Source organism: Plectropomus leopardus, chromosome 19 (assembly GCF_026936395.1).
Source record: "Plectropomus leopardus strain MGB_pleo_1.0 chromosome 19, ASM2693639v1, whole genome shotgun sequence".
NCBI classification, from domain to species: Eukaryota; Metazoa; Chordata; class Actinopteri; order Perciformes; family Serranidae; genus Plectropomus; species Plectropomus leopardus.
Window position 1 is genome coordinate 3,615,296 of NC_142194.1, and position 22,555 is coordinate 3,637,850.

General features: G+C 40.8%; 1 protein-coding gene across 2 annotated transcripts in view; it reads left to right on the forward strand.

Annotated features, from left to right (window-relative positions):
* The first annotated feature begins 810 nt into the window (after positions 1–810).
* The window catches only part of LOC121959005 (uncharacterized), an 81,684-nt gene continuing 59,939 nt past the window's right edge, over positions 811–22,555 (forward strand). The window contains exons 1-4 of one of the 2 annotated variants that reach the window (XM_088070520.1): positions 811–1,133; positions 17,646–19,917; positions 20,421–20,538; positions 21,392–21,932. In XM_088070520.1, coding sequence (XP_087926646.1) covers positions 17,923–19,917; positions 20,421–20,538; positions 21,392–21,932 — 2,654 coding nt within the window. In that variant the 5' untranslated portion in view covers positions 811–1,133; positions 17,646–17,922. Of the gene's footprint in view, positions 1,134–9,939; positions 10,078–17,645; positions 19,918–20,420; positions 20,539–21,391; positions 21,933–22,555 lie in introns of those variants that run through there. The other variant, XM_088070519.1, reaches the window with a different exon arrangement.

The following is a 22,555-nucleotide window of genomic DNA, read 5'->3' on the forward strand; positions in this document are numbered from 1 at the left end:
CAGCAACACTGCAGTGTTCAAATAGCCAAAAGTCCTGCATTCAAAATCACACTCATGTAAAACTACAAAAGTATCAGCACTGAAATATACCATAAGTGACTGATATCAATGTCCTTGTGCTGTGTTCAAATGCCTTCCACAAGTATTTAACCCTTTGAACCTCAAACAGATTGGTTGGGTTTCTTTCAAAATCATGGAGAAAAAAAAGGCAATGAACAACATGGTAAGAAATGTTTCACAAATTGCCAGAAATTCATAGATTTTTTGTAGACACTCACGCAAGCTGTGTTTCGTATGTATTTATGTGTGTGCATATATATATATATATATATATATATATATAGATAGATAGATAGATAGATAGATAGATAGATAGATAGATGTATATAGAGATATATTTGTTGTTTAATTTTTAAAACTTAATAAATGGATTGTTGGGGAAAAAAAGAAATTCATAGATTTGGAATATTTATTTATAATAGTTTAGGCACTTGTTCAAGTCTTGTACCTTTTTTTATTTTCTTATTTATTATTATTTATTTAGCTAATTTTCAAATAATGCTCTTGTAGGTTTTTTTTTTATTTTATTTTAATAAAATTAATTAATGGGATCCAAAACAATAACAAAGTGTTGCATTAATTAATTCCTTGATAACTTTTGCTGCTCATTGCCCTGTTCCTATGGTTTTGAAAGAAATTAATCCAGTTTTCTTAGATTTTAAAGGGTTAAGTAAACGTACCACCACTGAGGCTGACTTATTAAACTTGCAGGTAATGAAGATGTGCCCATGAGGAGGAGGCAGAGACTGGGCATGCCCAGCCCGGTGGGGAGGGAGAGGAGAGGAGCTGGATGGAGAAGACGAAGAGAGAGAGAGAGTGAGGAAGAGTTGAGATGTCTGTGAGCTGAACACCGACGAGGATCTGTCCATTTTCTCAGCATCACGTCTGTTTCCACCTGACGACAAACAGACCGCCCCCTTCCTCCCAGTTTCATACCCTTCACACGACACTCACACACGGATCTGAGGGTAAATGTGGACCGCAGTGTCTCATCTGCAGCATCTCATCATCTCCGGGAGACAAACACTGCTGCTGCTGCTGCTGCTGCTCCACAGATAACATCACATTTTCTGGTGAGTACACACCTTTCTGCATCCAGCCGCCTTCGTGTTAGTGAAGGAATGACTGGCGCGTTTTCAGCTCGGTGCGTTTTCTGTCGCTGCCTCCCATGCATGCGGTATTAAGTGCATAAGTTGAGCCACGTACTGTTGGAGAGAGTGCACTGCATCAGTGACACATGCAGCCGGACCTGTAGGACGCAGAGCCGCCGGAGAGAAAGGTCACACACCTCACAAACACACCGCTGTCACTGTCGCATCTGTGCGTGCCATTCACCGCACAGCCCCGCAGAGCCGCGGAGAAGTTTCGCCCTTGGCAGGAAAAGTTGGCGCTGGAGTGTTTTATCTATTAGGTGAGTGTGTACGTGAGAGGATTGTAGATAAGTTTGTCTGCACCTGAGCACAGGAGACACACAGGTGAATGCAGGCCTGCGATTTTCTAAAGGTGATTCTGGATATGTCCTCAGAAACATAAACAATGGCTGCTTTTACCTCAAATAATGACATTTCACCTTGAATGAAAACAGATAGAGATATCTCACTGCAGTTGTTTTTTAATCTAAAGCAGTCAACATAAACACAATAACTTCCATCCATCGATATTTTACACAGGCTGAGGAAAATCAATAGGGTTTTCTATATTATACACAAGTAAAATCCATGACTTTGTTTTTAGATTTTACAGTAGTAGAAATCATAGACTTTTCTAGACTTAGCTCAAGTAAAATCCATAGACCCTTATAGATTTTACAAAAGTGAAAATGTATAGACTTTTTTTAGATTTTACACAAGCTGAGTCAAATTTTTCAAGATTTTACATGATTTTAAACTTTGACTTTTCTAGATCTTGCAAAAGTGAAATCCATAGACTTTTCTAGATTTTACATGATTTAAGTCATTGACTTTTCTAGATTTTAAACAAGTAAAATCCATAGACCCTCATAGATGTAACAAAAGCAAGATTTTTAGACTTTTCTAGATTTTACACCAGCTGAGTAAAATCCAAATATTTTTCTAGATTTTACATGATTTAAATTCCTTGACTTTTTTGATTTTACACATGTAAAATCCATAGACTTTTCTAGTTTTTACATTAATCTAAAAATGGAACAATTAAAGGATTTTTTTGATTGATAGAAAATTAATCTGCAATAATTTTGATATATGATTAATAATTTGTGTATTTCTTTTAAGAAAACATTGACTGCAGCACAAATTTGTCCATCCATCTATATTTGATATAGATGACATTTATAGCTGGAACAATTACACAATTAATAGTTTTTATAATCAGTTTAAATTGACTGGTTTCGGCTTCTTGAACGTTAATGTGTTCTGGTTCGCTCTTCTGTGACGGTAAAGTTGGTCAAACGTGATGTGCATTTTCACAATTTGCTGACATTATACAGTCCAAACAATCAATTGAGAAAACTATCAGCAGATTGATCAATAACGATTGCTGCAGCTGCATTTGTGCTCTGTGAAGAAACTGTTGAGTATTTGACAGGATCAGATCTTGCTGTATGCTAATGCTCCTGATGATAAATGACACTGCAGGAAAAGAGTCTTCTCTGCAGCTCACAGAGGACAGAGCTGCAGGACACCAGAGTAGGACCCTGTCAAACGTCCCCCTATACGTGAGCCTTACCGCAGATCCATTCCCAGCCGACCGCCAAGGGCAGCTGGAAGCGTTTTGTCTTCATTTGTTGCAGTTTATGAATCCCCCATCTGGGGCTCAGTCTAGACTCGGGCTCTGGGTTCGTGTGACGGGATGGTGGGGGTAGAAAAAAGACTCCATTCTTCTCACCTTTCCTGGAGAGAAGTAAAACACACACAGAAACACACATCTACTCCATCACGTCTGCAGGGCTGTTTGTCAGAGCGTCTCTGTGGAATCAGCTGCGCTCAGACTGTGAGTGTTTGTTACACTGCAGATGTTAAACTTTATGCTGCTTTAACTCTTTAATGCTGAGACAATCAGGATCAATTTCACTATTTCGGCTGGTCAAGCTCAAACTGCTAAATGTGTAGAGAGTATGACAAGAGTGAAAAAGTTGAAGGTCAAAGACCAAATCCAACAATGTGTCTGTCTGTCCCTCGATACTTTCTGCCTTTCCTGCCTTGTCTGGCCCCAGCTGGGGGCATAAATCTTTAAGAACAGGCCACAAATACGTAAAGGTTGTTTTTCTGTCAAATTTTAGTAACAAATTTGTTAAAATCCTTGTTTGTCAGCCCTTTACCAAACTAAACCCTCCACCTGAGGTGGTGTGGCATATCAATATGCTTTTTAAACTGCATCATTACGTCACAGGTGTGTTTTGGGAGGGTGACAATGAAATGCCGCTCTATAATGTGAGTACACAACACAACGCCACAGATGTTTCCAAGTTTTGCTGGAGTTGCATCTGTGTCATTGTGCTGTGATCAAACATCACATTTTAGCGATCACATCACATTTTTATTTTGACCATCCCAAGACACACCTGTAAGTAATGATGCCATGTAATCACCTGTCTGGTGGATAGATTATCTAAAATGCAGAAGTGCTCACTGACATGGATTTTAATAGTTTGTGATGAAAATTTGAAAGAAATATATCTATTTAGTGCATAAAAAAGTATTTTTCAGACCTGTGAAAAATGAGATCCAAAACAAAGTGTTGCATTTAAATTTTTGTTCAGTATATATCTTCAGATGTTACAGTTATGGCCTCTTTCTTTGTAAGAACAATGCTCAGTGAAGAGGCCAGTTCCCCAAATGCTCGGCCTGCCCCACGAACGCCAAACAGCCCCGAATAATTCTCCCTTTGAGTGGTTATTGTCACCAGATCAGTGATACTCAACTTGCTTTGCTTGGGGGGCAATTTTGCAAAATGACAGGAGCCCAGGGGCCATTCAGCACCCAATTGGGGGCCAGATTTGGCTGGGGGGCTGCAAGTTGTGTGCATAAAACAATAAAACAACAGTGTCTATAATGTTCATATAACCATACTTGGTAAACATTTTATAAAAGCAATAGCTCACTCCTGCCTGTGATCTATTGAGATTATATCACAGTAAAGGGGGCTGCTGGCCCTGAGTGAACATACATCACGGCCTCTGTGAGCTATGGTTTAAATAAACTGCAGTGTGTGTTCATGGTGTGGAAGGAGCATGTCATCCTGGTCAGCATTGTGCCTCACTGACGTGTTTTTGACAACAATGGAGCGCTATGGCATAGAGGAAGAAGATATCTCAGGTTGTTGGTTTGTTTTTCTTATGAAATGTATTGACAATAATAAAAATACAGAGCGTCAGCAGGCTTTTGCGTTAGTTAGAAGATAAAAGGTTGTGTTGTAGGCAGCGGGACACACGCAGACGCCTTGATGGCCTGTGTGAGAGCTGTGATAACAAAGTGGTTAGCACTAACAATGTTTTGGTTCCCATAAGTTCTTATTGACAGACAGAGATGGTCATTCCTCGTTGTGTTCCCGCGCTGTTAATGGTGCTGAGAAAACAGCATTAGTGACCAGAGCGGTCTTGAATTACTGTTTTTGTCTCCTTCCCACGCGTCTGTTTTTATTTCTTCCTACACTCTCTCACTCTTTGCTCCCTCTCACTATAGCCCGCTGCCTCTGTCTTTTTGTCATCATTTGGTTGCCTTTTTGCTGTAAAGTCAGTGTAGCTGTAATCAGGAGCTATATGGTGGATTTTCAGCTCATAATATCCATGGCAGAAGGCCAGGAATACGTTTCGGAGGTGTGGTAGTGGGAGTATTTAGGAGGTGAGAGCGCTGGCAATGAAAAAGGCCTTTTAGCATTTGGATAGGAGCGAGCTTGTGTGATGATGGCGAGCATTAGCATTTTACAATCCTGCCGTGTGTATGTATAATGAGCAGTCGTCTGCTGCTAGATGCTTCAATCTGTGAGGCTTTTTCTGTATGTTGGCTGTGGTGCAGATGGAACGCTTTGCAGTGGCCTGGATCCTGTGTGATTAATGAAATCTGTTGTAGAGGCGCTTTCTCCTCGTTACATGCTGAAACGCCTTCACGTTTTGTCGTGCTGGTCACTCAGAAGCGGTGCGGTATGAGTATGGGGATACACAGGCTTCAGTCTTGGCTGTTTGGTAACATTTCGATGCCAGTAATTGATTTTCCCGACGCTTGATAGCCCACAATGCCCCGCTAAGCGTCCAGCAGCAAGTGATATCACAGTTTATCTGATTCCAAGTTTAATGGAGGAGTAGAGTTACATAAATCACTCAGTAATGCATCTCTTAATATTTTTGATTTGTGTAAAAACCCGTTGCTTTAACCCTTTCAAACCCCTAACGATTCAGGTTACTGAAAATTGAGCAGATTGATTTGACTTTTTTTGAAAACATGGCTGAAAAGACAATGAGCAACTCGATTTGATTTATTTATTTATTTCGAACATGTAAAAAAGGAAATAGAGAAATTCTTATACAGAAACAGACAGAAAAAAAGTAATAATTACAGACAATAAAAAAACATAAAGCAAAAGAAATGGTCAAATACATAATGACCTGGCTTCGACAGTGAGACGAAATAAAAAAACAAATTCTAAAAAAATAGTCTATTTAGAAAATGATTTTAGAGAAAAATGTCTTGTGGAAATAAGAAAAGCTGTTAAAAAGAGAGAGAATCATTTCCAATATTCTTCATGCAAAGCAGATTTTTTTTATTATTATATCCTTGGATATGTCAGTGATTTGCATCAACTTTGATTGTGACAGTACACTTATTGGACATAGCATGTATTTTCTTCATATGCCAAATATGGTTAAAATTATATTAGGTGGAAAATAGTAAAAAAAATTACAAATTACAAGTCAAAGGCCTAGAAAGACACCCAGAAATAATACAATGCATATTTTTATGAATTGATGGCTGTGGGATCAATAATTTCAGTTTGAATGGGTTTCAGTGGCACATTGTTTGTACTTAAGTTCACAACTCAACCAAATATATAACATTGGTCCATTTTGATTTGAGAAATATGCATATTATATCTTTAAACAGTTAATTGTTAATCGATTAGTTGTTGCCATGAATCAAAATAGACATCTTTATGTTCTTGGCCGATATAAGTGGAGACGGACAGTTGTGAGTGAAAGACACTTTTAGGAAAAGAGGAGATCCAGTGTTGATTCTCCACTTGACACAGCAATTAGTTTATCTTTAAAACCCCATTGATCAATGAGTGCATTGTTTGTCTCTGCAGGATGCTCAAGTTCACCCTCAAAGGTCGCAATAAACATAATCTTTTAATTTGATTGTCCTTAACGTTATTTGTCTGAAATAGAACAGCGGTCACGATGTTGTTGTTTCTCTGCTGGCTGCTGAAAGCCTCTTTAGAAAAAACCTCATCTGCCGCTGAGTGCTGACGCTGCCGTTTGGTTAAAAGCCGGCCTGGTGGTGCAGTCTGCAGAAATGAGCTGATCGCTGCTCGTCACCTGTTTCACCTCGTACACTCGCACACACAGAGGGGAGACTGTTGCCTTTTTGTCGAGACTTGAAATAATGAATCCCCTGTCATTGTCAAACATCTCCAAACTCTTCAAGGTATTAATATAAGTAAACATAAGCTGCTTTAGCTGTGAGCTCCACTGATCCGTCTCCTGTCTTCTTAGAGGACCTGACTGATATAATTTCCGACTCTGAGCCAGTTTAAAACTTCTCAACTCACTAAAACTTTGATTTGAGGGTCTGTTGAGTCTCCGAAGGCCGTTTTGGATGAGAGGAGAGAAAGTTATAGTTGTGAGGTTCGAGGTTTATCGTTGGTTGTAAATATCAGAGAGAGACCCGGTATCTCATGGCCAGTCACCCTGATGTCAGAGACACCGATAAACAGGCAAAGCGACTAATTTATAGGCAGATCAGAGAGAAAGTGCAGAAATACGAGTTACGTGTGTGCTGTGCTGAAGAAAATTCCATCATTTTACAGCCTGAATTGTATCATCATAACTTTGACTATATATTGATTGGGAATGTCAGTTTTGGTTAATTTTGCTTTCAATAGAGCACCCCAGGAATGAGTCTTAACCCTCTGAAACCTGGAGCAACAGTGTTTAACCCTTAGGGATAGTTCACCCAAAAATTAAAGTTCAGTCATTATCTACCATAGACTTTATATAAAGATGGACAACATGACATAGTGTAGCTTTTTAATCTCGATCGCCCCCTAGTGTCTGTCTGCAGTATATGTTATAAAGCCTGCCTGAAGCCAAACTAAAAACTCAGAGTACACACAAATAAATTTTCCCAAAGATGGTTTCTGTCATGGAAGGAAGTTCTTATCGCCCTGATGATTGTTCAAGTGTTTGTTTTTATGATAAGTTCGATTTTAATTTGTTATTAAATTATACAAAAAGGGGATTTTCCACCATGATTGACAGCTCTGACAGCCAATCCATGTGCTCACATTCAATGGAGCGGCTCACGATCGGTTGAACAGGTGTAGTGGCGGGAACAGCGCCTGTATCCTGGATATTTAACCTCACTTAAGCATAGTGGGGGTAAGTGGGAGCGCGTTGTTTCATTCTGTACAGTCTATGTTATCTACTCACTCTCATGCCGATGGAAAGTTGGGTAAAGTTTTAGTCCACAATAAAAATGCTGGAAGCACAGGGAAAAGCAAGGCACTCATCTTCCAAACAGTTGAAGCAAGTAATTCAAGTGTCCTGAAGCCCCGACCTGCCAAGTTGTTTTGAAAAACATCACTGGCGTCATCATGTTTTTAGCGTTGTTGTAGCCTGTAGCTCCTATTGTGGGAGGCGCGTTCATGTAAACGCACTCGAGAGAGAACGGCGAGAGCTTGTGGTATCTGCATGCCAGTGTTTACATGCTACCTGGAAGCCGAATATGAATTTCTGGTGGTAAAATTCGTCACCGTTATGAAATTACATTATGCTATTTACAGATATAAAAACAGGTTTTGATAAATAACAAAATACCAGAGAAAATCCATGTGAATAGCTTTTTTAGCATCACAATCTTTCACCCAAGATGCAGAAGATTTAAGTGACAGAAACAAATTATAGTGTATATTTTTGAGAGTTTCAAGGACTTTACTAGGAAGATATGACATTCCAGTATGTGACACGATTTCTCCTCAGACTGCAATTTAAATTTTTTCTGTCTTTTATGCTATACAGGGAAATATTTAGTATTTATTCTCTGTAGAATTTTTTTTTCGAGAAAATAGGAATCTCAGAATGGCTTTTTTGTAGCTGCTTTTCGTGATTTAAAACTGTAACACAGGTGTATTTTTACAGCCATTGTAGCTTTAACCATAACTTCTGCTTGGATTTGGTCATAAACACAACACTGTGTGTCAAAACCTTCAATAAATCAGGGCTAAGCTGTAGTTTTATGGATGTTAGGTCAAAAAGTATGTTCATATGGAGAGAAAATGAGAGTAAAAAGAGGGTTTTTGCTTCTATACTTCTGTTTAATATTTCAGTGGAGTGAGAGAGAGCAGCTCCTTTTTCTGATGTGTTCAGGCTCTTAGAGGTTTCAGATAAATCATAGCTCACATATGTCACTCACTTATTTATTTTCTGTCTCCCCTAAAGAAAACCTTTAAACTGAATATCTGTCGTATAAAATCATCATCAAATACTCCAGCAGCTAAAGGAGGAACTATGATTTTACTCCATATGTTCCAATGAATTATTCAAAAACTGCCAAGAACACAAAGCAACGAAACAGTGACATTACTATAACGGGCCGACTAAATATAGATATAAAACAACATGGTCAAAAGTTTGTGGACAGCTAAATGTCACCACACCATGAAAACAGCTTCAAAAGTACACAAAGTATTGTTATTGAATGTGTCGATATGCTTCTGGGCATATAGTGTAGTTTTGTCAGATTTTGTAAGCAGAGATGGGAGGTTGTAACTTTTAAAAAAAAAATATTTAAGGTAAAGTCTTGAGTTGCAACGTTCAGTCACTTTTCTTGTGATGCTTTTGAACGCCTTTCACAATTTAACCAATAAACCATTAACACATCAGTGCAATTTTCATTCGGAAACATGGGGGAAAGGCAACAGTGTTTCACAAATTTACTGAAAATAGTAGATTGAAAAAATAATTTAAATAAATTTGGGGAAAATGTCTAGGAAAGAGAGGAAAAAAGCTTAGGAAAAACAATATTTATTATTCTCAGAATTATTTAAATTTTGTTATAGAACTATTATAATTTTTAAGAACCTTTTCAGGTCGTTTCCTTCTCTCTTTTTTTACTTTTTGTTTTTTTAAATGTATTTTAAAATAACTTTCTAGTACTTTTGACTAATTTCTTGCAAATTTTTGGGCCGTTTCTTCTTTTGTTGCTCATTGCCTTCTTCCCATGCTTTTGAAAAAAAAAAATCAAACCAAATTGTTCAGCTTTCGAAGGGTTAAAAAAAAACGAGGGGGCGGGGCGCAATATATATGTATTAATTAAAGTAGCAATGTCTGCTCAGAGAGTGTTTTTTTCATTTTTATCTTGTTATGTGCGGCTGAAGTGTTTGGGAGGAGGGTTCACACACACTTCAGATCATCACGTCTATTTTTCTTACATCTTTTATTTTGAACTGTGTCCCACTTGGAGAGGGGGTCCAGTTTGTGCCATTAAACACTTTATGTGTGGTGCGTCCCCTCCGTGCAGCACCTCCCCGAGCCCGCACTAACTACTCCTCACTGACTCAGCATGTATGCGAGAGGCAGAGGGGAAGGGAAGGGGGCAGGGCTGGGTGATATGAGCCTGCTAATAGGCTGAGTGTGAGCGTCGCTGCCAGGGAGGGAGGGATGGTGGCTGTGCTGGTCGGACAGGTCTGCACTGCTCTGCTGGAGGAAAGGAGGGAAGGAGGATGAGAGGGAAGGAAGGAGGAAAAGCAGAAAGGATGAGACGAGATAAAGCATGTGGGAGGTGTAAATCCTGTTCCGGTGAAGCGGCAGTGAGAGGAGGAGAGGTGAGTGTGAGATTGAAGATGTCCGTAGTAGAAATGTAGCTGTTGGTGTTTACTGCTGCCGGCTCTGGGTCGATCAGGATAAACAACCCCTGACAGCTTTGCACCGCGATACACATGATACAGATGATACAGATGTGCATGTCAGATTGTGAGATTTGTAAACTAACTAATGTGCAGAAAAAGTGTGATTCTTCAGTGTATCGTGTGTTTGTGTGGGTGATAGTGTGAAGGCATGAATGAGAGAACATGTGTGAAGCAAGGGACTGCATATTTTTGTATAATTGAGTCATGTGAGCGTGTCAGTACATGCACTAATGCCACCGGTGTTTAACACGCATTGCTGGTTATCAACAATGACACTTGTACCAACACTGAGCTGCTGCTGAGTGTCATTAACTTTCAGCAGATATGAAGTAATACAAAAGTCATCAAATTTATCATTAAAGTGTTTTAGTTGTTGTTGATGTTTATTTTGCAAGACATGATGGTTGAACACAATTAATTGCTTTGATTTCAAAGGTCATTTTACATTAATTTTAGGGGTCGACAGCTTATTGGCCTAGCTGATCATTGGGACCAATATTTGACATTTTGCCGATTACCTGAGTATTTTATTTAAGGATCGCTGATAAAAATTAATTAATTAAAAAGTGCATTGGCTGCCATGTGCTTTTGTTGAAATCCTGCAGTTGGTTGCCATGTGCTTTTGTTGACGTTCCAGCGTTGGTTGCCATGTGCGTTTGTTGAAATCCAGGAGTTGGTTGCCATGCACTTTTGTTTATATCCTACAGTTGGTTGCCATGTGCTTTTGTTGACATCCCGCAGTTGGTTGCCATGTGCGTTTGTTGAAATCCAGGAGTTGGTTGCCATGTGTTTTTGTTTATATCCTACAGTTGGTTGCCATGTGTTTTTGTTGACATCCCAGAGTTGGTTGCCATGTGCTCCTGTTCCCTAAACATAACCACTTGCCACATAATCCCACCATGTGCCTCTGTTGACATCACGTTAGCGGCATCCCAGAACGTCAACAGCAAACACAGAGGGAAACCTAGAGCGTAACATGTAGACACAGAAGTCTGACAAAGTGGCAATATGTGACAACTTAGGATGAGAACATGTTGCTTCGACATCACATCAAAACAGTTACTTCCTCACATTCTGTTAAAATGTTTCATTTTTAATGTTTTAAACCAAAATTCTGGCTGTCTTACACATTATACCTTTAAGGAGAAAACTGTTGTTACTTTTGAACAGATAGGCCTGTCGGCGTCCTTGTTGATGGCTCTGATGTTAAGCTCAGTCTTCTGCAAAGCTTCACCCACTTTTGACTAAATAACTAAGTTTATTTCAGTCGTTGGAAAAGTAATAAAAATGACATTAACGTTATCAAGCGCAACATGTCACCGTCATACGTCATCAGGGACCTTTAACATTCTTCAAAGTGTAGTGTGTAACATATAGCACCAGTGAGCTGTATAGATGCTTGAGCTTGAGTTTTTTGTTTTGTTTTTTTTTCTCCTAGTTGTGATTGGTGCACTGAAGGAAACAGCTCAGGATCATTCGATTAGACAGATTGGTTGATAATGTAAGCGATCGTTAGTTGCAGACAGTTTGTAGATGCTCAGAAAAAATAGATCCTTTTGTGGATGAAACTGTCGATAACATTCTGTGTGATTTTAAAGATGTTGCAGGTTCTGAATCACACACTGGAAAAATGTATTCAGAGAAAACGTTTTTCTTTAGTTACATCTCAGTGAGTCTCTAAAGACTTTTTTTAATCATGCACATGGCAGCTCAAAGACGAGTGCAAGCAGCTACAAGATGAATAACCAGAGAAACTTTGAGCGGATTTAACAAAAAACAGAATATTTCTTCACTTTAAATATTCCAAAACAAACTAAAAATAGCTCTCTGAGAAAGTGCTGCTTAGTGGTTAGAGTGACACTGCGTGTATTTTGTGTACATTTATGCAGAATTTACACAGTTTTTATGGTGCATGTTAGCTTTTTGCCTGAAAATCCAGGATTCATTTCTGCAGGCCTGCAGTGTAGTGAGCGGAGGAGTTGTATAGGCAGCAAGGTCACGGCCGATGTGGTGTCTCTCCTTCTTTTCTCTCCTCTGCGTCGCTCCTCTCACACACTTTCTGTGCCGCTGCATGAGTCAGAGGACCGTCTCTTTTGTCTGAATGTGTCTTTGAAGGCAGCGGCAGCAGAACAGGAACGAGCTGGAGACAGGCGCATATCAAACGCAAACAAAGTCATGTCTCTGAAGACAGCTCTGACATTCTCTCTTTAATTCCAGTTGGTTAATTATGATTCAGTGGAAGTTCGTCGAGTATTTTGGGCATGAGAGTGAACCCTCTGCCATTTCTTGGGAATTCGCAGGCTAGGCAGCCGAGCCAAATACAGTATGATGTAACATAATATGTAGAGAAATCAATGGTGGTGAGTGGATGATTAGGGGTTGGATGTTGCACTGCGAATATCCCTCGACACTCATTAACTTAATACAAACCCTGCTAATCCTCCCGGGCTTTAATGTGTTACTACCTAAAACTGCACAACCTGTCATAATGCTGAAATCATAGCTGCGAGTGCACCACAGTGCCAGCAACATGCACGCTGAGAGCTAATATTAGCATGAGCCCCCTCCACCAACACCGACGCCACCTGCACCCCATCGTATCCAGGGAGCTAATATTAGAGCTGCACATGCTGCCCGGGGTTTAATTACCTGTGTGATTTGACTCGTAAATGCCCGACTGCAGACCCGATGGAGTTTATCCATGTGTGTGTGCATGTGTGTGTCCTTGTGTTGTGACCCAGAAGGACAACAAGAGGATGAGTCATCAGTATAGAGCAGCTGTGGGGTTTATTTTGGTTATTAAGGTGTGTTAGGTTTTATATCTGGTGCTTTTTACAGCTTTCCCATCAGGTCTGTTTTTGAAATGATAAGATAAGCTAACTGGCTGCTGGCTGTAGTATCATATTTATTTTACAGTACATATGGTCATGTAGAGCAGGACGATATGGCTTTAAAACAATATTGCGGTATTTTAAGGCTATATCATGATATATTATATACATCTCAGTGTTTTTAAATGTCCTTTAAACTAATGTTAACTACTAAAATACAAAATTATTGAATAAACTGCAGTTACAATAAAGTTAAATAAAGAAGCCACTGTTATACAATAAAGTTGAAATCACTACTGTTATGATAAATTATAAAAAAAAAAAAATTAAAAGCAGTTATAAGGAAGTAAAAAAAAATACTTTGTTATTTTTAAATTAATCAAATCTTATTTTAAAGGACCTGGCTCTTCCCAGGCCAGAAATGTTGATGTTTTTGCTGATTTGAAGCTTCCAGTCAGCAGTTGGATGTTAGTTTTAGCAAACAGTTAAACCGTTACTGCAGTGCCATTAACCACAAGGATTCACTCACTGTGAGCGGGCAACAAACAGTCAGCTCTCCAGTTTATGTATTACTAATATTTTCAAGTCACACCGGTGCTCCATGGTTGCAAAATGTTACTAAATAGTCACGAACGGAGCTCTGCAAATACAAACACACGCCACACCTGCTCACACTACCGCTACTACCACTCATTAAGTTAGACTGTTATCGCAGCACCGTTATACATGATGATTTATGCTCTGTACGCTGGAAACAAACTGACAGCTCTCCAGCTCAAATATTAATAGTATTTACAAATCGCTGCGGTGCTTCATGGTCACAAAATGTGACTGAACAGTTACGGTCTGGAGCTCTGCAAAAGCTCTGCTGTGTGTGTGTGTGAGAGAGAGGCAGAGAGCGAGGAAACCGAAACGCTGGTGGCCTATAAAACAATGCAATGATTTATACTCAGTGTTCATGAGAACAACAAAATTGAGATGATCAAATTTTTCATATGCAAAATCCAATCCAAAAAGTAAACATTTAATATGTATTTTCACAGCAGAGTAAAATACGTAAATATATCATACTAGGATCAGTTCAGCTAATTCATAATAACTGAAGAGTTGCTCTGTAAATCAAGCAGAGCACAACGGCAGGTGGCGAGTGGTGATGGTCTGTTTTTGTTGTAACTGCTGGCACAGCAGAGATGGTCCCACCAGGACCGCTGCCAAGCTGGACGGCTGTCAGAAAACTGGGCACCAAAGAGTTAACACTGCAGCACTGGGAGTTAAGGTTAGAGTATGGATCCAAGGAGAGGACAGAAGGACACTATTCAGACAAACAACTACTGTAAGACTCAGTTTCCTCTTATATTTCTGCTCAGCTCAAAGGTTGGAAAAGTGATTTTATTTCTCCAATAAAGATATAAATTATCTGTAAAATAACATATTATTTAAGATAACATTGGCGATCCTGCTTTCTAATAACAGTTTAAGTATAACAAAAAAGCTTTGCACTATTCCTAAATTCTGATTTGTTTCCTTTCTAGATACTTTTTAAAACAAAAGTTATAAAGTGCTTTGCATGTATAAAAACAATTCAGAGCTGCAGTGGAGTAAAATATAATAAAAATAAAATAGAAATGAAATACCCAAAAGAACAAAATTAATATGGAATAAAGATATGTTAGAAATAAAAGTATGATATAATTATTAATTAATTAAATAAATAATTATAAAGAAGGTTAATTAATAATTAAATAATTCAATTTCAATTTTTTTATTAATTAAAAAATAATAAATGAATTTAAAAAAAAGTTTGAAATAAAAGCTCAATAAAAAGTGTTTTTATTAAATAGAAACAAAATAGATTAATTTAAAAAAATACATTAAAATAAGCTTAAAAAATTTCAATTTCAATTAGAAATATTTTTAGGAGAATATTAACAATAAGATGCATACAGCCCCAACAACCTTCACTAATAAGGTAGTACAACCTGTACATTCTACATATCTTGTGAATAATTTTATACACATTTTGAATTTTTTGAATGTCCCTGATATTTGGTATTTCAGGTAACTTTAGAAACTATCTGCAAGCTGTAATGAGAGTTAAGTAGGAAACTGTGATTTGTGATTTAGGTGAACTGCTCCTTTAAACATGATCTCACTGCAGAGGAAGAGCGTTGTGTTGAATCTGCAGTTGTGTGTTTCTAACATGGACCCTTCTGTAACTCTACACCGTGGTTCCTGTCCTCTGGACGCCTGCCAGCTCAGCTCTCTCCTGCACATACATGACGCCCTCATCCCGCCTCAGCGTCTCTCTTTATGGCTCCTGCTCTCCATCCATCTCTCCGCTGCTCCTTCTCTCACCCGGCTTTATCTCTGAAGCTTCCCTCAACATCTGTCTCTGAGGATGAATTAATGGATCAAATGAAGTTCAGGCCCATCAGCTCTTTCTCAGGATCGATACGGTTCTCATACAGACTCGCTCTCTTTGTGATGAGAGCGATGACAAACCATATCTAACGATAATCTCTGTAGATCTATGACCGGCTCTGTCACATTCATGACGTCTGTCCACTATCCACATCCATCTTATTGATTTCTAAACAACAGAACAGAAAAGAGATTAAATCTTGTTTTCTTCATCATGTTTCTGTCTGTAAACAACGTGCAGAGATTTCTGCAGTTGCAGACTTTATTAGGCTGTGCTAAAAGGGATAGTTTGGATTGACTGAAGTGATATTAAATGAGATACGTCAGCGTATTACATATAGTCGGTCAGTGTGCTACCTGTGTAGAGAAACTGAAAGGACTAGTATCACAGAAGCTCAGCATTGCATTGCTGTGAATTAATGCAAAAATGAATAAAAAAATCAATATCAGTCAAGTGGAAGCTGTGTTAAGAGTATTTTCACAGCTTCACCTTGCTTTCAGACAGCCTGTTCCTTTGGCACTGCATTTTATTTGCAGTATAACCTTTTTTAAAATATTTAGGAATTAACATACATTTATTTTGTTCTTCTACATTATAACTTCAGTATAAGGCAACGGCAACATAGCTAGGGTTTTATAAAGCATTGTATTCATTAATAAAGAAATAAGCCTTTAATTGTTATCATAATGTCTTAAATCAATCTTTCAAAACATTTTTGGGACATGAGAAGTTGGGTTTATAAACCATTTTTTTCTAATGTTGCATTGTAAAATAAGTGGTAACATCTACTTTTGGTCAAATAAATAATTTCCCAAATTCCTCTTCTTAAACTCGTCACGATAGAAATCCAGGCACTGAAGTGCTTTTTCATGGTAGTGATCAGATCTACTAATCATCCCGGTGGCTTTCACCTATTTCTGTCACTTTTATGATGCAGCCGAGGAGCCACATCGTCTTCCTCACACCTTCATAGACAATGGGACCCCGTGGAGCCACAAAGGGCTTTTTTTTGTGAATGGTGTATCTGCGGGAAGAGTAGCTCCGAGGTGTGAAAACAACAGAAAGATAAGAGTGTGACAAATGGAGAGGCGGCAAAAGTTGTTAGAGACAAAGACAGACTTTATTTATCTACAATGAAAAGAAAAAAGGTTAATAAGGAGGCTGATAGTGAATGTGAGATCGAAACAACATAACAAATGCTGCTGTGACTCCTCGCAGTGAGGCCGGCTGAAATAATTAAGAATTTGAGAGGCTGAGAAGATTGTCGGGCATGTTTGGTCTCTTTGAAGACGAGGGCAGAAACATCAGTCGGGGTCGAGGAGGGAAAGTGGCTCGCCTCACGCGCCAATTCTCCCACAAGTTCTCTTTGTTCTGTCAACTTCGATTCCCAACACACACGTTCTCTCCCACTGCTACCATACGGCAACTCCAATCTGTCGCTGCTGGCACCATCCTCCTCTGACTGACTTTATTTTTTTTTACAAACAGAGTTCTGTTGTGGGCGGCTTTATTGGCGTTGAAAGTTGTTCTGCATGAACGCTAAAGAGAACGGACAAAAAAAAGTATTCAGATTAGCCCAGTCGAGAGATTTATCTTAACAAAGAAAAAAAAGGATTAAACACAAAATAACAAAGACATTTGTGTGAAAAAAGTTGTGATGAAGTGTTTGGTGCACGATGTGGTCATCCTGGATCTGATGTTTGACTCATTAACAGAAGGGGAGAAAGTGTTTAGCTCCTTTAATTGAATTAAAATTCTAATACGACACTGTAAAAAAATATGACAGTGTAAGTTTGGACTCTATTTTCCCATGTTTTTGTACTGTAAAAATATATATACACTGTTATTTAGTTATTTATTGCACCACACTGTCGGAGCACAGAGAGTAGTTTTAGCACAGACGGAGTGTAACCCCTTCTGTTAATGCTATGAATGAGCTCTGAAAGAGATTCACAGACAAGGTTAAGGAGCTGTAAAGTATCTACAGAAAAGGGAAAACGTTGGTGGTTCAAGTCTTTTCATGGGATTTGTTGACAATGATTAAAAAAAGTAACATAAAAGCAGCCTTATCCTCTAATGCTGGCATGATTTCAGTCGCTGCACAATGTTTGCATTAAGAGAAACTGGCAGCACAACTAACAAGCATCACAAATACTGGAGTATCCTGTGTGTGTATCTGAAATCACCTGAGGACACAGAAGATAATGCCGCCTCTTTTCTTTCATTCACAGGTATGAAGAATAGGGAGCTGTTGGAGGTGTCCCATGGGCATGTTTGTCCTCTGGCCGCTCAGCCTGTGTGTCTCTGCTCTGCACACAGACACTCTGGGAGGCAGAAGAAAGACCGTCTAAAAATAAACTGACACGCACCACCACCACCAGCACCAGCAGAAAAACAACACATACAAGAAGACAAAGAAGATCTTCCCTTTTGTTTTGGTCTCTTTCACCCCATCCGTCTCTCTCCCTGCTCCATTTCTGTGTCCTCATTACGGCCTGAGAGGAGGTCATGTCCCAGTCTGGAAAAGTCCTTCATTTGTATGTGGAAGTGAGGTCTGCCCCAGATCAGAGTGGAGGGAAGGAAGGGATCGCTCAGGGGCATTCGGTTCAGGACAGTCCAGCGGAGCTCCTGTCTCAGCTCGCGAGCCAGAAGAGTGTCACCAAGGCGACCACGGCTCATCGCCTGGTTCGGGACAGCACGCCGTCTCCCTCTAGAAACAGTTTTCAGCAAACCAGCAGCTCCCCGAAAGTCACAACGCTTCGGAGTGATGGAGTGTCTGCCGTGATGCCGTCTTCTGGAAAAGTCTCTCCAAACTGCCGGAGGTTCAGCGAGGAGGAGGTCAGGGATGGCACGCGATCTGTCGTCACCTTCAGCTACATCGAGAAATCCAACGTAAAGACCGTGGACAGTCCACGCAACCAGAGAGGCCCCAGAGAGGAGCGATCCACCCCTTCTCACATCCGTAAAAGACTCAGCGACCCAGTTTGGTTCGGAAGTCCCAATTCCTCGTGCAGCTCCAGTCCTAAGCAGACTTTCCGATCTCCGGGAAGTCGCCAGTTTTCACCCAGCCTTCGCCAACCAGCTTTGGACCCCATCGGCAGGGCAGCTACCCAGAGGGCCGTAGAGGAGTTCGGCTCACCTCTGCTGAGGATTAAACTTGCGCATGCACTCGAGCAAGCCTCGGCGGCACACTACAAGCCCCGCTGTCAGTCCTGGGCGGGGTCTCCGGTTCAACGTCAGAACCTCAAAGAGCACGTTGTGGATAAGGCTGTTTGTGGGCTGCCTCGGAGCCCAGCATCGGACCAGCTGTCCTCCCAGTCCAGACACCCGAAGCTGCAGAGTCCGCTTCACTGGTCGACGGAGGATAGAGCTGTCGCAGGAAGTCCAGCCACTAAAAGACACGTTCACAGGAACCCTTCACCACAAGGAGCAATCCTTCAACTTGGCAATAATGTTGCTGAGGGTTTGAACCAGTTAAGTGACAGTAAGTCCTCCTCGCCGGCTCACAGCCCCGAGGTCGCCCGCAGGTTAGCAGAGGAAGCCACCAAAGTATCTTCTATCTTTACCGAAGCGAGACGATCCTCACCGCACAACGCTTTAGGCGAGCCTGCTGGAGAATTTCACACTCCAGCTCCAAACGCACAAATGCTTAAGATGAACATCCCTTTAAACGACCAGCAAACGCCAGCAATTGACAACGCCGACTCTCACCAGCCCGAAAACTCGACGCACTCACACGAAACTAATAGTCAACAGGACGTTCACAAGTCAATTTTATCAGCATGTCCGAGTTCCCCCGCTATCCCTTCACGCGTCCTCCGTCCCTCTCATCCTCCAACGGAACTCAGCTCGCCCATGAGGGACCCCAGGTTATTCCAAGTGGATCTGCGAGCACCGGATACGCCGACGCTGCATCGCCGTCAGCTCCCGCAGTACGCCAGAGAGTCCTGGTCCCTGAGTTTGGACAATAGAGGAGACCCAAGCTGTTTCGAGAGAGGGGACTGCACTGAGATCGCACGCAGGCTTTTTATCAATCAGAGCGTCGAGGAGGCGCCGGTGAGCTGGACGTCCAGGCAGCAGTGGGGGAATCAGGTGGAGAACAGTCCGAGACCGGAGCCTGAATTTGGGTCTACAAACGACCAAACTCCTGATGGTCGATCCGGTCGCCATCACAGGCCGCTCAGTCCAGCAACCCAGCAGAAACGTGCAGAGCAGAGGAGGAGGGAGATCCTGCTGCTGGGGCCGGTGGCGCTGGACTCTGCGGAGGAGGACGAGGGCTGTGAGGAGGAGGGACAGGGGAACGAGGTGGAGGGGAACGAGGCGGAGCAGCCGAGAGTGGAGGAGGCTCCAGAGGTGGAGCAGAACGGAGCGATGGGAGGATCTTCCTCCCGGAGCTCCAGTGGGGTGACGGGCAGCCTGGGGGACAGGGACTGTGTGTCCCCCGAGTCCAGTCAGTCCAGTCACCAGAGCAATGAGACCGGGGCCGCCACCTCAGGAATACAGGTGGGCACTGAACCAAAAAACTACAAATTACACTTTCAAATTTGATTCATTTAACTGCGTATTTTTATATTCAAAGCATTTTATTCAGAGGAGTCAATTTGCACAAACTGTATGCAAATATCCAAAAACATTGACATTATATATTTAGAGATAGATAGATAGATAGATAGATAGATAGATAGATAGATAGATAGATAGATAGATAAACTTCCACAAATTGCTATACATTGCTGTAGTTAATCCTTGCATCGTCCTTGTGTACACTCTTTCATTTGTGGATGTTTTTCGGGGGTTCTCCCTCTGCAACAAGGAATTCAATGACAGCTCTTTGTTTCTAATGAACCTCAAGAGCAGTGGCCATGCTGAACTTTGCTTAAGCACTTATTTTTACTTTATTTTAGTTTATCTAGTTTTATTTTTATTAAGTGTATTTCCCAAAAATGGGGCACTATTCGTTTAAAGCTGCACTGCAGAGCCTCTCAGTGTGTGTCTGTGTGTTTCAGACGGACAGTGGCTGTGCAGTGCCCGTGCCCTCGCTCCATTGTCAGAGGATCGCTCGTGCCAAGTGGGAGTTTTTATTCGGGACCCCTACTGAGGAGGCTGCTGGCAGAGGGGAGAAGAGTAAGAGCGCTTTCTCTTCTTTTCCATCCAATTACTGCACTTTCATGATTAATCCACCGCTCAAAATAGTTCCCAACAAATGCACCATCTTCTCCTGTTTAACGTTTGCAAAAAAGCACGGTGACCAGCTGATTTAGGAAATTACTGAGCCTCTGTTAAAAGTGAGAAAACAATTGTGCCTTGTTTTTAAAGATTTATTAATTTATTCTGGACATTTTTTAAATATAATTTTCTGCCCTCTTTTTAACCCTTTGAAACCTGAACAAATTGAGCAGAAATGAGAAAGTAAATGGTCAGAAGTACAAGAAAAAAAGACAAAACAACAATAAACAACAAACCAAAAAAACTGTTTAAGAATTACAATAATTCTGTGAAAAACAAAAAAGGCAATGACCAACTTGGCAAGAAATTGCAAAAAAATAAAATTACATGGAAATTAGCTTTGAGAAAAGGGGAAAAATTATTGTAAAAATTATCACAAAAAAAAACTAAAGAAAAATGTCCAGAAAGTTATATTTGTAATTACAGTATATAAATATGTAGAATTATGTTACAGAAAAAAATAAATAAATGTTTTGATTTTCAGCACTTATTTTCTGTCATTGTCTTGTCATTGCTTTTTTTTCAAGTAATTTTTTTTTATAACTTTTTACTAATTTTTGCTCATTTTTGGGCCATGTTTTGTTAAGTAGTTCATTACACCATGTTTTTGGAAGAAATCAAACCAGTGCTCAGGTTTTAAAGGGTTAATTATGGTTCTGGACCAATTACAGCAGCAAGTGATCTAAATATGTTCTCTGTTACAACAGGGAATTAGACGATCACATTTACTTTTAACTCTTTCTGTCTTTAGACTCTCTGGAAACCTCCACTGCTCCTCCCAGCGGTAACTCCAGCGAGTCTCCCACTCCGACTCCCCCGTCCTCCCTCCCTTTACTTTCTGCCAATCACGAGGTGCAGCACGTCGAGGTCGAGCTGGTGACACCTCCTCCCGCCGTTATTGGGACTTCCCCCAAAACTGGCATCATTCGTCGGACGTTAAAGTACTCAGAAACGGACCTGGACGCCGTCCCGCTGCGCTGCTACAGAGAGACAGACATTGACGAGGTGCTGCTGGCAGAGCAGGACGACGACGACTCTGCGTTTGGAAGTAACCGCAGCGTGCAGGGCAACTCGGGGACAGGAAGCAGCCCACTGGGGGGGCTGGCTTATGGGAGGACAGATAGGGGGAGAGGAGGAGGGAGGGAGGATGGGGAGGAGGAGGAAGATGAAGAAGAGGAGGAGGAAGAGGAGGAAATGGTGAGCTGGGCCAGTGTGAGGATGCAGGGAGACAACAGGAAGCAGCAGTATGCAGCGGAGGAGGAGCCCGAGGTGTTCAGACACCTTCTGAAGAGGTGAACACGAAACACACACAAGATCACAAACACTCGGCTGCAGCAGGATTTTCCCCTGACCCACATTCTGATCTGAATCTGGATCTCACTCGTAACCTAATTTTCAAGTGGAAATGAAACATGTTTGGTTGCATCCCAACAGAATATCAGGTCCTGACGGGATAAAAATACAGTTTTAGTCTCTTTTTATGCCTCTGAAACAGCGATAGCCGTGGTCAGAGACATTATGTGTCCGGGTTGTCCATATTTCCGTCTTAATATTAAGAAAGCCTTGAAGGTGAAGGGATGACAGACTTTTGTAGGCCAACCTGGAAGTCAGCGTCTCACTGGTTCCCTCGTCAAAAACCTTATGGGATTTTTGAATGGGATTTTCGAATATCACCAAAAATAAGCTCTGTGACAAACGCAAGTTTATGATACTTACAAGTTTTGTTCAGCATGATAATCTTCACAGACGAACACCCCTTGTGTGTGCTGTGAGGCGTAAAGCAACCTACTGTTAGCCTATAAGCTAACTTCATTGTGGTCGCACGACTTAAACGCCACCACCCTGAATTGTTCAACGTCTGATTTGATTTAGGGCGCTTTATCTACAAAACTCTCTTCTGTCAGTGGGACCTGAT